Source organism: Hermetia illucens, chromosome 2, assembly GCF_905115235.1.
Source record: "Hermetia illucens chromosome 2, iHerIll2.2.curated.20191125, whole genome shotgun sequence".
NCBI classification, from domain to species: domain Eukaryota; kingdom Metazoa; phylum Arthropoda; class Insecta; order Diptera; family Stratiomyidae; genus Hermetia; species Hermetia illucens.
In genome coordinates this window covers 129,900,243-129,916,487 of record NC_051850.1, presented here as the reverse complement: position 1 = coordinate 129,916,487, position 16,245 = coordinate 129,900,243, and the positions used below count along the sequence as shown (strand labels likewise).

General features: G+C 37.7%; 1 protein-coding gene across 1 annotated transcript in view; it reads right to left on the bottom strand.

Annotated features, from left to right (window-relative positions):
• LOC119647687 (ATP-binding cassette sub-family A member 3) overlaps window positions 1-16,245 on the bottom strand; it is a 57,473-nt gene that overhangs the window by 6,607 nt on the left and 34,621 nt on the right. The window contains exons 19-25 of the mRNA XM_038048770.1: window positions 12,031-12,237; window positions 11,827-11,952; window positions 11,494-11,738; window positions 10,733-10,886; window positions 10,334-10,557; window positions 2,721-2,948; window positions 2,520-2,650 (exon numbers count right to left, since the gene is read on the bottom strand). Coding sequence (XP_037904698.1) covers window positions 2,520-2,650; window positions 2,721-2,948; window positions 10,334-10,557; window positions 10,733-10,886; window positions 11,494-11,738; window positions 11,827-11,952; window positions 12,031-12,237 — 1,315 coding nt within the window. The remainder of the gene's footprint in view (window positions 1-2,519; window positions 2,651-2,720; window positions 2,949-10,333; window positions 10,558-10,732; window positions 10,887-11,493; window positions 11,739-11,826; window positions 11,953-12,030; window positions 12,238-16,245) is intronic.

The window sequence follows — 16,245 nt, the reverse complement described above, 5'->3', positions numbered from 1 at the left end:
TCGGAATACCGGAAGCTGCACGCTTCAGATATAAAGATTTTGTGTTCATCTTGTGTGAGAAATTTCCTATTCACGTTTTTCCATTCGTACAAGCTAAAAATTCGAAATATTCCTTCATATATCCAACTCCGCCGTTCATATATGATCACGACGTCACATGTACATGCCTTAGATTGCTATAAATTCACATAAAATACACAAGTTTCACCTTCTATAACTTTATTGATAACGGTTGAATTTTTTTCATTTTCCAAAATTGTGTATTACATTATTGCTTATCATGGTACCAAATTTTGTACTGCTAAGATAAACTTGAAGGGAGTTTTCAGGTAAATTTTTGAAATATAGCAATATGCTATTAACTTTTTTTGAGCAGATGTCGGAATAGGATGTATTTTGAGGCCTAGATTTCGTACAGCTGCATCATTATGATATTTTTCAGTTGGATAGGTTCCGAGAACGAGATCTGTTTCATTTTCCGGGGCACACATTTTGAGCCTTCACTCGCCTATGTTTCACCCAGTATCAAGTTTGATACCTGACATAATCAACAATGGACATATATGGGTAGCCCCCTTAAACTCAACACAAAATGGCGCTACTTGATGTATGTAAAGGGATTCACAGATCACATGTTCTCACCAAATCTCCTGACAAAAGTCTTAGCAGTTTCCGAAAAATCGGGTGTGACAAACAGACGGACAGACAAGCACGACTCGATTCTAATAAGATTTTGTTTCACACACAAAAAAAAAATGGAGGAAAAATTTGTTAACACTAGAAAAGTCGAATAATTTCCTGGCAAATAAAAATTCGACTTACAACAATTTTACTGTAATTAGAAGGTGGAAGTGTGTGTGCGATAGTGAGTAGGTCACACTACGAGAAACGATGACCACTTCATTGCATGGTATAGCCAGAAATGTAATCCACTGTCACAGAGTGAACGAAGAGTTAGTCAACCTAGAAAAAGATGATGCAGAATTGCAAACAAGTGTGGGCTTCTCGGAAAGCCCTGAAGCGAGATGAAGCATTTATCGACGAACTGGCAACGATGGCGTGTGCATAGTGAACGCGGTATGCTCCATTTAGGGGCAATTGGCAATCATATATGATAGAATAGGATACATTATCTCGACCATCAGTCCTCTCAAACTGAGTACAACCGCCCACTGTTACACCTGTAGTTTCTGCAGATCTGCTACTTCTATTCGTAAGGAAATCTTGGGAATCCAAGCCCTTGCCCAAAGAGTGGAAGAAGCGGATGATCGTTAAAATTCCGAAGAAGAGCAACCGTTTCGCGTGTGGGGAAGTATCTGCTTACGCTCCGCCGTCGTAAAGATAATAAATAGTTAAAATAATCCTAGAACCCATTAAAGAACTTCTCGAAAGCTTAATCGATAAATAGCAGGCTTGTTTCCGCCCCGAATCCTCTTGCATTGACCACATCAACACCCTGCAAGCATTTCGGAACAGTATGCGAACTTCAGATCTTTGCTTCACCTGCTTTTCGTCAATTTCGAGAAAGCTTTCGGCAGCGTGAACAGGGGGTGTATTTGGCCTACTCTTCCGGAAAAACTAATAGCTATGATCAGAGCGACAAATGATGGCCCAAATGCCACGTGCTGCACCAAGGTAAAATCTCAGAGGAGTCCGCCAGGATTGAATCCTGTCATCGATGTTATTTCTTGTTGCTGTCGGTGACGTTCTTCATGCTTCCCTGTCTAGAGGAAACCGCTAATGATGACGCGTAGGTGTGGTTGACGCGCTAGAGCGCACCAAGGTATGAATGGCAACCTTATATCTATAGAGCTTCAACGTTTACCTCGTCAGCATTCAGCAATGAAATCTTCCTATATATCTCCAATGAAAACCAAAGACACACTGGTTGCAGCTGTTTTTTTTTTCTGATATGAGAGTGCATTGACTTAGCTAAGCTCAACTTATTCAACCTTGATGTACCTAATGAAATAATACTGTGGACAAATTTCTGACACATAGGAGATTAAAGAATTATCACCCTGGTGGCAGCTGTTTAAGCCCTGATGCCACCATGAAGAACAGATGCTGAGATGAAAAGCCAAGTGAATAACAGTAAACGTTACAATAGCTGAGCTTCCAGACCTTCCAGGAAGTGGAACGAGCTCGGAACGCACGTCGACTGGCGTGACTTAAATGTACTGATGGAGGCCGGTGCTTCTCTCTCGAAGTAATACTTTACGGTGGTCTCGCGAAAACATGGGCATAAGAGAGAATTGCCCACAATACCAGAACTTTGCACAGCAGCACCTTTGTTAACGCCTGTCTTCGCCATGTCGTCTGGATACTCTGGCCCGACAAAATCTCCAATAAAAAATTATGCGAACATGTAGGCTAAACATGTGTAGATGTATTGAAATTGACCTTCAGTGGCATATTTTAGTATTACTTTTTTTTAAAATCTCCAAATGATTTTAACCTTTGCATGGATGCCTTTGAACGTAGGTTTCCTATAATTTCTTAACACACTATATAATTACCTGTGCGATGTAAGTACAATAGTTTTATGGTTTTTCTGGAATTCCTGTATGCACTTCCATATAAATCGGCGAGATTTCGGATCGACACCAGTTGTAGGTTCATCTAAAAATATTACTGTTGGATCACCAATCTGATAAGATAAATGAAAGAAAAAAGAACCATTAGGCAGTCATGAAAACACAAAATTCATACTTTATTACCATTGCCATTGCTGTGCTCAACTTCCTCTTGGTACCTCCAGAATAATACTTGATAGGTATGTCTCGGTGTGGATACAAATCGAGTTCCTTTAACCAATATGTAACTTCCGAATCAACAGTTTTGATGGAAATTCCTCGTAGTAACGCTATGTAGGTCATGATTTCATATGATGTCATGAATCCATTCAATGCATCCACTTGCGGACAATATCCATACATGGAGTTGAACTGTAACAAAATTCAAACGATACTCTTTTTGTAAGTTTGAGCTTATTGCAATAATCTGCGGCTAAAATATACATATATATATGTGTGTGGGTATGTGAGGTAGTGGAGAAGCAAAGCCTTTGAGCACTCAGACTCTAGTGGTTCATTGTTCTCGATTCCCCCGTCTAACGGAATATCCCGGATTCGTTTATGTATGCAGAATTTGCGTTAGGGGATGCGATGCTACCCGCTGCAATTCGAGCAGATCAGTACCAAAAAGGCTCTGCCAGCTGCCATTATGAAAAACTTTTTCTCAGCATTACATATATGACACCATGATGATATGTATAATATAACTATCAAATTCCTAATTAGCGAGAACCTTAAATTTTCGTTAGCACCAACAAATCTTTCATCATTCGGATATGATATGAAAACATTCATCTCAAGATGGGTAGGAGAAACAACAGGCACCGATTAGTTGAAACTTAGTCAACAAGTCTAGAATTTGAGTTACAAGTCTGCAGTTCTGCTTTTATCGCTGGTCCGTGCAGTAAGATAGGTTGGTGCGTTTGTGTACTTCGAATGTTGTGAAGCCCGAAATTTGAATATTATGAATCATTTCAAGCAAGTAAGTCGCAATTCATTTAGTAGCGTCCGAAAAGAACCAGAAAAGCAGGGTGTATATGCTGAGTAAAAGGTTGATCATTAAACTCATGAGATATCTGTAAATTCTGGAGTAATTTCCACTTCGATAAAATCGCCAGAAAATGCAAAGTGAATAGTGTAATCAGTGAAAGGAAATATGGTATCAATGAATATAAAAGAATAAGGAAATATTACGTAAAGAAAATATAAATAAAAAGTGGAGAGAAATGAAAACGATCTACGAGTCTATAAATCTTGCAATTTGCCAAAAATGTAAAAAAAAAATCGGTTTAATTTCCGGTTCGAAAGATAGTAAATTTTTTCGTCGCTAGATCGCGTACAATTTACCCAAGAACGTTTGCACAAAGTTCGTTAGGAGCCAAACGAATTGTAGGTGTTGAATTCATATTTGTGTCAAGTTCAACTTTATTTTCGAGAATATTGCATCAATTTACCGCTTATCTATACACGGTGTCCAGTTCACAATGGTAGACATTTTTACCTCAATTTTTAAATCCAATATTGTAACGGTACTTTAAGCTTACAAATCTGCAAAGGTTACAAAAGTTGTCCCATTATGTTAACTTTCGAATAGCATTTAAAAATGATGGGCTTAATCAACGAAAATTTACGGAAATTACGTATTAAATGGGAGAAAACGTGGCCCCCACCGTGTTTTACGATGGATCTCATTTTTTTGGGTTTAGATTTTTGTTTCTTTTTCGCCAAGTCGTACCGATATCATTCGAGATCAGAACATCGAATTTACTCTTATTCGTAGCTGGAAAACACCTTTACACTATTACTGAGTTTCCACCGTATTCAACGGTGATTTTACAATTTTCGGGTTCAAGCTTGCGTTTCTTTTCCGTCAAATTATACTGAAATCATTCGAGATCACAACATCGAATGTCCGAAAAATTACAAATACACGTAAATTTAATCATTTCTTGCATTTGTTTTTGTCCTTTTTCCTTCGGTAGGCCCGTAGCACCCCCTCTCTGGGGGTGTTTTTTTGTTAAAATTGTTAATTTTAAGCGAAAAATGCTTTATGAAAATTTTCCGTACAAGGTGTAATTTTCAAGTTATTCATGTTCAAAAGTGTCGTTTTTTCATCGAAAAACTCTAAAAAGATGGTTTTTCGGTTTTTCGCAAATAACTCGGTTTATGTAAAAACGATACTAAGCAGAAACAAAGCATATTTAATAATAAAAAGAATATAAAAATTAATAAAATCAAAATCTAGTTTTCCAATATAAAGTGAAAGTGAGCCCAATCTCTTGAGAATCTACCGTATTTGAGGAGCCCTTCCAATAAATTCTGAAAATTTGGCCGATTTTAAGAACGTAGTTTGGGTCTGATTAACACCAAGTAAATTTATGAGCGTCAGGTTGTGGATAAAATCCAGCTCAATAGGTTACGGTGGGCGGGTCACTTAATCCGTATGGATGAGCATGATCCAGCCCGGTCTATAAAGGCAATATCTATTGTAGAAAAAGAAGATGAAGCAGACCCTGCCTGAGATGGAGCGATGGCGTAGGTCAGGACGCCAAACAGCTTTTCGGGATATCGAATTGGTGGACCTCGGCGCAAAACCGGGATGTCTGGAGTTCCTTATTAAGGCAGGCCTAGACCGGATACCGGTTGTTACGCCGTTGATGATGATGATGAAATTTTTTTATTAAAAAAAAATCTTTTGTAAATATCTCGAAAATAGGGTGTGAAAAAATACAGATATTTACAAAGAATGATTTCATTTAAATAACATTTTTTTTGGGGTAAATCACACTTTACATTTTAGATCCATACAATTTTCAGAATTTATTGCGAGGGCTTTACATTTTTACGCAAAAACCAGGTTTTTTATTTTTTTATACATCGGGGCTATATAATTTTTGTTTCTTATGCCACCCTCTACCCCACTCCAAATTTCAATCGATCTTGATTGAAAGAATTCGGGGGTTACACCCGATTTTCAGCTTCGATGACTGGACTAACAACGGTGTCTTAAAGTCCTACCAAACCTCTAATTCAAGTTTCAAATGACGCATGCCGCTACAATATAACGGGACAGTTCTACCTCATACAAATACGAAAGTGGCGTAAAGTATCGATCATGTTTTCTTGTTAGTTGTTTGTCAGTCATAAAGTACAGCTGAGAGAGCAATTTTTTAAATAATTTAAATGGCTAATATGTTGTTGGAGATAACTGCACATCGTCGATTGAAATTGTCACAACAAAAGGGTTGCTATTTTATTTTTTCTCTTGAAAATAAAACGTACTAATATGAATGATGCAACAACAAACTTTTATACAATAAAAGTTTGTTTCGCAGATAATTTATTTCATGACTATAAACACATGTCTACTATGAAGTTACGCGATTGAGTTAAAATAGTTATTATACGAGGGTTGTCCCAAAAGTACCCGATCTAACAAAGAAAATAAAAAAATGTTGGTAAAGAACGTAAGTAAACGTAATCTCTTTTCAGCTCTATACACTTTTCCTAGCGATGTTCACTAAGTTCGATAATACGAACTATCTTCCTCCTCAAAATAGCTATTACTTGCCGCCACCGTTGAAAAATCTTTGACCACTGAGCCATTTTTCAAGTTTGGGAACCGAAAATAAACCGAGGGGGCTAAATCTAGAGAATATGGTGCACTTCAATTCATTAATTTTGGCCATTGCAGTAACGGGTTTGTGTGTTGGTGCATTGTCCTAATGAAATACTATTTTCTTCTTAGCCAAATGCGGCCGTTTTTGCTTGATTTCTTCGCTCAAACGTTGCAATAATTTCACACAATTCTTGCCGTTGGTTGTTTTTAAGGTTTTGTGTGAAACAAAACCTTATTAGAATGGTGACGGTGTCTGTCTGTCCGTCTGTCTGTCTGTCTGTCTGTCTGTCTGTCACACCCGATTTATTCGGAAACGGCTAGACCGATTGTCACGAAAATTGGTGAGAGTATGTAATCTGGTGATCCCTTTACATGCAGTAAGTGGCGCCATCTTGCGTTAAGTTTAAGGGGGGGCTCTCCGTACATGTGAATGGAGGGTGCAAATTTTTTTTTCACAGAATGTAGCCAAGTAGGGTATCAAATGAAAGGTCTCAATTAGTACTTTTCGAATCTGGTTCAATATTTGATATTAGATGAAACATAGGGGAGTAAGGGTTGAAAATATGACCCACAAAAAGTGTAACAGGTCTCGTTCTCAGAACCTATCCAACTGAAAAATCTGGAAAAAATCACAGTGGTGCATCTCTACGAAATCTAGGCCTCAAAATATATCTGGTTCCGATATCTGCACAAATAAAGTTAATAATAGTATATTTCCACATTTTAGAAATTTACCCGGCACCCCCCTTTATGTTCATCCCAGAAGTACAAAATTTGGCAGGAGTGTAACGAAGAATATAATGCACAGTTTGGTCAAGTTTGAAGAAAATCCAGCTATTATTAACAAAGTTATTGGGGGTGAAACTTTACAATTTTTTGTGAATTTCGTGCACTCTACAACCTGCATGACGTCATCATCACATATCAATTCGTCAATACCACAGCGAAATGAATTCTTATGAATTGGGTCGCAGAGAATTATTTTGTTTTAGGTTTTTTAGTTATTTGCCAGCCAGACATGTGTGCATGTAGGTATATAATATACGCGTGCTAATGAACTTTGCGGGTAGTGCCTATTCAGATAGATATAAGAAGTAAATCGGAAATATGGGTACGATCAATTTATATACGTGCATATATGTGTACAGTATTCGGAAATAGGCAGTTTGTTTGTTTAGGGTGAGCGTAATATCTATGGCTGTAATATGTACGTATGTCTCGTAGTTTGAAAAAATATGAAGGATTATGTTGGATTTGTAGCTAAATACGGATAGAAAAATATGCGTTGAAATTTCTTACATAAGATGAACACAAAACCTTTATATCCGAAGCGCGAGCTTCCGGTATTCCGACTTGTTTCCTTCCTAAGATAGTCAATGAAAATTATCCCAAACGCATCCCAAAAAACCGTTGCCATGGCATTGCCTGCATATGAAATAGTCCTTGCCTTCTTCGGTGCCGGTTCTCCCTTTTGAGTGCATTGTTTTGACTCGGATGTGAAGTGGTGCATCCATGTTTCATCCATCGTTATCAAGCGGCGCAAAAATTCTGATGAAACTTCGCTAAATGAAACATCTCCACGACAGTTTTTGCTCGAGTGTGTGCAAACGCAGCATCCAGCTTGCGCCCAATGTTCTCATGTCCAAATTTTCTGTTAATAATAATAGTGATTTGTCGCACTCGTTGAAATGCATACAGTCTGCTAACTCGCGCACTTTCAATAGACAGTCATTCATTTCTAGAGTCGTCACTTCATCTGGTCGATCACTGGGAGACTTATCTTGGCAGCTCGTACGGCCTCGTTTATTATTTTTATTATTGCAAACAAAGCAGCAGCTTCACCTAGAGTTGAATCTAGTTCAGCTTTTGTACTGGTTGCGTTGAGAGCTCTCAAATGAAAGTATTGTATCACATAACGATGACCAATTTTCTCCATTTTCACTAATTGACTGAAAACGTTCACTGTTGGAATGATTGCTTTTGGTTTCCAAGTTTCAGGTTATAAAACCGTAGCTTTCTTAGCTACAATAAATTGTTATTCACTCAAATACATGGGGGGATGGCTACGGCCATGAAGCCTTACCAGAGATTAATTGAATTGGAACCGGGATATTCCGCCGAATGCATACGTTACAGGAGAATTGGCGGAATATGTTTTAGGCCCAATTATTTGCGGTTAGCCCCCTTTTGATAGTTTTATGATGGTGTGGTTGTGTCCACACCGCAGACAGAGTTCTTTGTGGATTTAAGCATAGCGTCGCGCTGTGCAACCCCAATGCCGAACTCCTTAGATGTTGAATTTGGACTGATACCGTGGTTCCAGCCAAAGCGGGAAATGCGTGAAGATGCGTTAAATCAATTTAGATTTGTACACCTATAATGCCGCATTTACGATGCGCATAATCCAATGTCAGTTAACGTATTGCACTTATATAAGCCGACGGTAAGAGTTTAACATATGGCAACTCGTATATCCTATTACGATGCGCATCGCATGCCGTAAAACCTTGCAAGCTGGTAACTTTTACGTTACGTGACGTTTCCGTTTAGTGAGGTGAGCTCAACAGCAAATCACAAGGCAAGATTCCAACAAATTAAATGAATTCAGAGATTCAATAAAAACGCAGCCCACAGTGTCGTAAATCGCACCGGTTACTCGAATCCACGAAACATTTTGAATTGCTAGGTTTTGAAAACCAAAATGCAATTTTTCGTAGAATATTTTTATAGCTTTAAATGATAATTGAGCCAGTACTTTTCAAACGGAATATCATATTTCTACTGCCGTGCTAAATGATGAACATTTTCTTTCGCGACGCCCGCTTAAAGTACGTAGTCAAGTAAATATGTAGATAATTTCCGTGTCGTGGCCTGTCTCTATTTTTTACTACTTTTCATAAAGTATGATTTTCACCAAAGAAGCAATAACTATCACTATGTTCTTACGACTATTGTAAATATTGTATGTTAAACATTACGTGACAACGTTTTACGTTGTGCCTACATGACGAAGGTAAGCCCATAACGAAAGTTTCTCAGATTACGAAGCGCAGCAGATGTGTCGTCTGTTATGTTATTCGAGATCCCGAAAATGATGGAAAGAAAATGTCTACAGGGCGGTCAAGAACGGTAAGTCCTCGATTTGAATCGCGGACAAGGCAGGCGTCGACACTGCCATTAGAAATGTCGGACACGTTATTGCACGAGCAAAGCAAATTACAGAGAAAATCGCCTCTCACAGAAAAGCACAAACTGGCGAGAATGGCTTTTGCAGAAAATCACTTGCGTTGGAAGAAAAAATGGCACTGTGTAATTTTTACAGACTAGAAAAAATTTAACCTCGACGGACCCGACGGTTTCAGCTATTATTTCCATGACTTACGGAAGGAAGAGAGGGTGTTAAGCAAAAGACAGTTTGGTGGCGGAAGTTTAACGGTTTGGGCTGCTATTGGATACAATGGACAGTCAACTGTTCGGTTTTTAAGTGGGAACATAGACAGCTCCCGGTATGCAACATGAGGAATTTAGAGACAATTTGGGAGCAATCGCGGATCAGCCGTTCAGTTTCCAGCAAGGTAATGCTGCGATTTATAGTGCAAAGGTCGTAAAGCAGTTTTTTCAACAGTAACACACTGATGTCCTCGATTTTCCAGCGAGGTCTCCTGACTTAAATATAATCGAGAATTGTTGGGGGCAGCTTTTGAAGACGTAAACGAATTAAAAAACGCTATTATTTCTGCATGGGGACAAATTTCGAGGAAATATATAAGAAAATTGTTTAATAGTTTACCTAAAAGAATGGTAGAAAGAAAGAATTCCATTCTAAAATCCCTAAATATAAGATATCTTATCTTTTTTAACTATCTGAAATCCGACTTTCTTTAATTATGGGATGTGTTATACAGGAAAACCCCAGGTAATAACTCAAGAGAATGCAATTACGTCCAGTTATCTGAGATGCATACACAACTTCTTGGAATTGTTTTATTATTATAAGATTTCTTGAAAAACATGGGGTGCGTTATCATTTTTACCGCCACTGTATATATTAGAGTTAATTATTGTCTATATGTAACGTATTCTTCCGATGTCGCTTAGTAACCCATCTTCCGCTAATTTTATTCATTAAAAAACTCACCCGTGTTCTATCTTCAGTAACGTCGACCCCCTTAATAGACACAGATCCTTTGAAAATAGTCTCATTTCCGGTTATCATTTCAAATGTTGACGATTTTCCAGCTCCATTCAACCCTAATAATCCAAAACATTCACCACTTTCTACATCAAAGTCAACACCGCGTACAGCATGGATTTCGCCACATCCATAAACTTTATGTAAATTATTGACTCGTAAAGAATTATCTGTAAGAAAAATAACATACGATTTACTGATATACGGGTATATATCATATTTACTGCTGAAAACAAAAACAACAAAAAAACATGACCGCAGTAGAGATAATTAATTTGACTGAAAATTGCTCATGAAAAGCTGATACGAAATGGTTAAATCTACGTTGGCACACTTTGTTCTTACTTTTGCTTAAATGGGGACCTGAATCCACACTATCAAGACCTTCCTCGATAGGGAAGTCAATACGGCCAGTGCGTTTGCAGCATCTCTTCACAGATAATGTGTCGGATAAATGTTGCCTTCGATAGATGTTGTCCCATAAGTATATAAGGAAAATCTGCAAATAATTTTAGAAATAAAAAGCTACTATTCACAACTTATTGATCATCAACAGAATAGGATTTAGCTTTCATTAAGGGGGAAGCCAAATTATTAGAGTTTGAGAATCGAGTTTTTCTATCGCATAGATTGTTAGCTTAGCTATCTCAGAATACGCTGCAGTAATGTCAAAGTGCAAATCGTGTTCCTTTAGATTTTATGGGCGAGCGATTATTGGGTACAAGCTCAGAGTCGAGCACCCAAGAGGTAGTCGCTTTATGTCTTTACAAAATCTTGTAGTGCCATGTAAATAGCGTATTTATAAATATTTGGCGTTAGTCCCTTATACGAGTGCATTTGTATTTGTTATAACTGTATAATTAACAGTGATAAATGTCTTCATATCCGAAAGGGGTCTTTTCAAACACATTTTTCTCAAAATGATTTTTTTTCACATTTGCAGGAAAAAGTAACAAACCGATCATTATGCGAACCATATCTACAACCTTTTCGATTTCAGATAAAAATTGGAGTATGTGAAAAAAGACTTCTAATCTGGTTTCCCCCCTTAAGCTATAAATAGTTCGCCACAAAAATTGCACGAGACAAAAATTAGTCATACAAACCTCAGCACAAACGAACAGCGATATCATGTAGATGTAAAATTTATTCTCGTTAAGCGGATCGTCGAGAATCTGTTCAGTGCCACTTTCGGTTTTTAATTTATTGCGTCGGTTAATGAAATAGTTTTCGTTTATAGTAATCAATTGGTGCTTTAGTGCGAAATCCGGTAATATCATCAATATGATTATAAAAATGTCGTACGTTTGCATAGCTTTCTCGTTTGCTGAGGTGATGATAGGGACTATCGCTGCAAAGTTAATTTTATAAATTAAGTTTATATTCTATTTAACTCCCGGAAAAGTGTAATTGTATAAAGTCAACATTTTTACACTTACTAGAAATTATTAAAAAGAAAAACAAATATGTAGATAGAGTCGAGATGGATCGGAAACTGATCGCTAGGATATACAAAAGTGGCAAATATGCTATTCCATATATAGCAATTGTTGCAGCTATTTTCTCTGCAAGAAATTTTAAATCGGTAAATCGTTAAGTATTGTGCAACAGAATGTGTCGTTGATATTTTAAAAATTACTTACTTATTTCTTCACCCGTGTAAATATACTTTGTATCCAGAATGTGTAGAGTTGCATATACGAGAAGACTCAAGAAAACATGTAATAGTACATCAAATGCAGTGTACGAAAGCCAATAAACGGTGCGCGAAATATTTTGAAGTTTGTTGAATTGTGTTCTCTTCTCGCGGAATGGTAGGGATACATAGAATAGCATGTAGAAAAAGCATCCTGTAATGAAAAGGGAACTTTTAGAACAACGAGGCAACAACAAGGCACGAAAATAGACCTAGTGTGATCAAATTATAAGTGCAACGAGTTCGTAGTGTTTTGGGGGGCATGCTTTAAGTTGTTGGAAAAAAATATCACACATTTAGGGGCGATCATGAAATTTCTGAAGAGTTTCTTCAAACGACATTAATTTCGTATGAATATGGAGTGAATTATTTACAAACAGTTTTCTTCTAACGATTTTACGATCTTTGAAAATCCCCTACTTTTAGACAGAATATCAACAATGAAAATATTATACAATGTCATAGTGGCCCATTGACCGAGGGCCATCTAACTTGTTACTTTCTTGAATTTTGTTGTTGTTATATTTCGAATATTTCGCTGTTTTTTTGTGTTAATCCCATTTACAACCAACTACCCATACTAAATTTCAATTTTTTAGAGCATTACGTTCCTCCTTCATCTTCCAAGGCGGTCTGAAGTCTGCGGTCTCCAAAGGTTTTGTGTCTACTCTCCTAATCGAGGGACGACGTGCCCTCATCTATAGCGTGATTTTCCAGGCGGTCGTTTACCTACCATCCTGCCTTTGAGTAGGCGTCTGGGGATTCTTCTGTCATCTTTGGATTTCACATGGCCTGTTCACTAGAATACCATACCATAATGCAGATTCTGATTCGTTGTATAATGGATACAGCAATCTTTTATATATCATTCGCTATTCACCCTCACTGATTGATTTTTTGTTCTCCAGCCATCTTTGCCGTAACACAAGATCGGTCAAACCAAAGTTCTATATATGATGCACTTCAGAAAGTTTTGTGAGAATTGCGCCTAAATACACAACGCTATCGACTTGTTCGAAGTCGTAAGCGTTTATGGTTGTTTGTTTTTCCTAGTTTGCGTCATCATTTTGATCTTTTTCATTCAGGCCAACTTTGTCAACAAACGATAGGGCCTGCTTCATGCTCTCATTCACTCCTGGCAGGATATTTATATCATTTTGTTGAAAGCGGTGTTGAAAAAGGTTTTGACCAGTTCTCCGCCCTGCTTTAATCCACAGTCTGAGTCGAAACATCTCGTTAGCTGGTTTTCTATCTTCACTTGAGCACTAGACTGATTCATTCTCATTCTCACGAGTCTAATCAGTTTCGCTGGAAATTCAAATTAAGACAATATTTTGTACAGTACAGATCGACTGATACTATCATATGTTTGTATGGACGAAGATTCGCTGTCCATGTCTGTTCACTGTATTTCTCGCGAAAAGATTAATGGATTCAAAAACCCAACACCACCATCCCCGTCGCTAATAATGCTTTTTATTTAACAAATACCGCTATTTCGTTAACAACGAACTGCTGGCTGATGCAACCAAAATTTAAACTTACATATAATACTATTGGATATTATAATTACGCTTAGATGTTCTGTGAATCTTGTAGTAACCAATTTGTCCGGTGTAAACTTTTGGACATTCAGAGTTAAATACCTTATATATTCCGCTAATGTGTCCGATATGTGTTTGGGATTTTTTTCGTATGACAGGCTTGTTTTTAGCTGGACCAAATGATAAGTATATTGGATTTTTATCAGAGGAGTAAGTTATACTTATGCGCTTTTTGGTCTTTGTTGCAAGTACAGTGTGTTTAGGTTATCTATTCCCATTTTCCAAGCTTTCTTTTTCATCATGGACTCTTATCATCTTGCTATCAATTCCGTTCTAATTGGCCGTTTGCGTTATGTACAGTTTTTGCATACAAAAATTTTCTGATGAGAGAGTTGATGGATCATTGTATCGAATACTGTCTTTCTTGCCGACAGAGGCACTAGGGATGGTTCGCTGAGCATTCATCGGTTTCCGGTAGATGTGGAATGAGAGGTGCCCATTCTATGTGAGGAGCATAACGTAGTTCTCTATTGGCTGACAGCATTGACCCGAAATATTTAAATCGCTCAGTTCTGGGCAGGTTACTGCCATTGCCAGAACTGAGCGATTTAAATATCTCGAGGGGCAGGTTACTGCCATTGCTAGAACTCAGCGCTTTAAATATCTCAAGTCAATGCTATCAACCAATGGAGAACTGCGTAATGAAATCGCTTCACGCATTAACGCAACCTGGATGAAGTGGCATTCCCCAACTGGTGTTCTTTGTGATCGACGTATTAGCGCACGTCCCAAATCTAAAATTTACTGCAATGTCCTCCGTCTGCCGCTCTCTATAGTTCTGAGTGGGCGACTATAAAAGACAATGAACAGCGTCTTGCGGTAATGGGGACGAAGATGCTGCATTGCACTGGGGGCGTGACACGTTTTGATCACGTCTGAAATGAGAATATCCGAGAAAAACTGCGAGAGAGACGTTTTCGATGGTGTGTCACGTAATTCACGGTAATGAGAATTCACCAATATTGGTCTGAACATCGAAGCCAATTGTAAGCAACCATAAAGCCGGCCTAAACAGCAGTGGCTTGATACGCTGGATGGGGATTTAAAGGACTCGCGATTACATCCTGATCATGTATTTGATAAAATAAAATGACGAAACCGATCACGACGAGCCGACCACTCTTGTGAACGAGACAAAGGCTGAAGAAAAAGAAAAAGATGTGAGACGCAACGAGTGCACGACAGCTCCGTGTCACATAGCGTAAAAATTCCATTGCCCTCTATTTTTTAGAAAGCGACTTAAATAAATCATTTGATGGAAACCCCTGTATTGATAATAGTCCACTTCATACGCTTCACACTCTGAGTTTAATATTATTACCAAATGCCAAGAATGTAAGCTATATCAAATACAAAAAAAGGCTGGGGAGAATTAGATTCTTCTTGAATGGAATTTTAATATTTCAATCGAATGTCAATTATTCTCGTTAATTATGACGTCAGCATGTTGTTTGTATGGCTTAGGATGCAGTTAATTCGTACGAAATTGATAAGTTTGAACTTTGACACCAATAGTTGGATTTTCATGACAATTGGCATGTGTATGCACGAGGCTGTCCTTTATGTCGGTGCAATTTAGTACACTTAGGATGAACCTGAGGGGAGTTTTTTAGTCAATTTCTAAAAGTTGATAATATGCTATTAGTAAATTTATTTAAGCAGATACCGGATTGTACATCTCTCGAAGATTAGTGTTCATATAAGTGTTTTACACAAAACCTTAAAAAGGGCTGCAGATAAGTAGATTCTTCATAAATGCGACTTTAATATTTCACGCGAATGTCAATTATTCCCGCTAATTATGACGTCAGCATCTTATTTGCATGGCTTTAGAAGTAGTTAATTCGCGCGAAATTGCTAAGTTTGAGCTGTTATAACCTTAGCGTTAATAGCCAGATTTCCATGAAATATTGTCCTCTATGCTGGTACGAAGTCCTAGGATGAATTTAAGGGGGGTTTTTCAGTAAATTTCCAAAAGTTAGTAATATACTATTAGTAAGTTTATTTGAGCAGATATTGGAATGGGATGTATTTTGAGGTCTAGATTTCATCTAAGCGCACCACTCTCTGATTTTTAGGTTGGCTAGTTTCCGAAAATGAGTCCTGTCTTACTTTAAGTGCATACATTTTGACTCGTTACTCACTTACTTTACAATTCACGCCAAAACTAATGTCAATTTCGAAAAGTACAAATCGAGACCTTTCATTTGATATCCTACACGACTATATCCGGTGAACAATTTTTTTGAATCCCCCTTTGCATGTATGGGAAGCCCACCTTTAAACTCCACTTAAATTTATGCCACTCGCTGTATGCGTGGGATTTCATAGTTCCCATTTGTCCACCAAATTTCGTTCGAATCCGTTTAGCCGTTTTGGAGAAAAGTGCGTGTGAGAGACAGACAGATAGACAGGCATTGAATCGATTTTAATAAGGTTTTGTTTTACACAAAACCTTAAAAATGTTACTTTGCCGGTTTCTGCCATCTATTGGGTAAATGTTATCTTCAGGTGTAATGCGTTGATAGTGTTAAGCGTTACTTATTTTGTTTTTAATG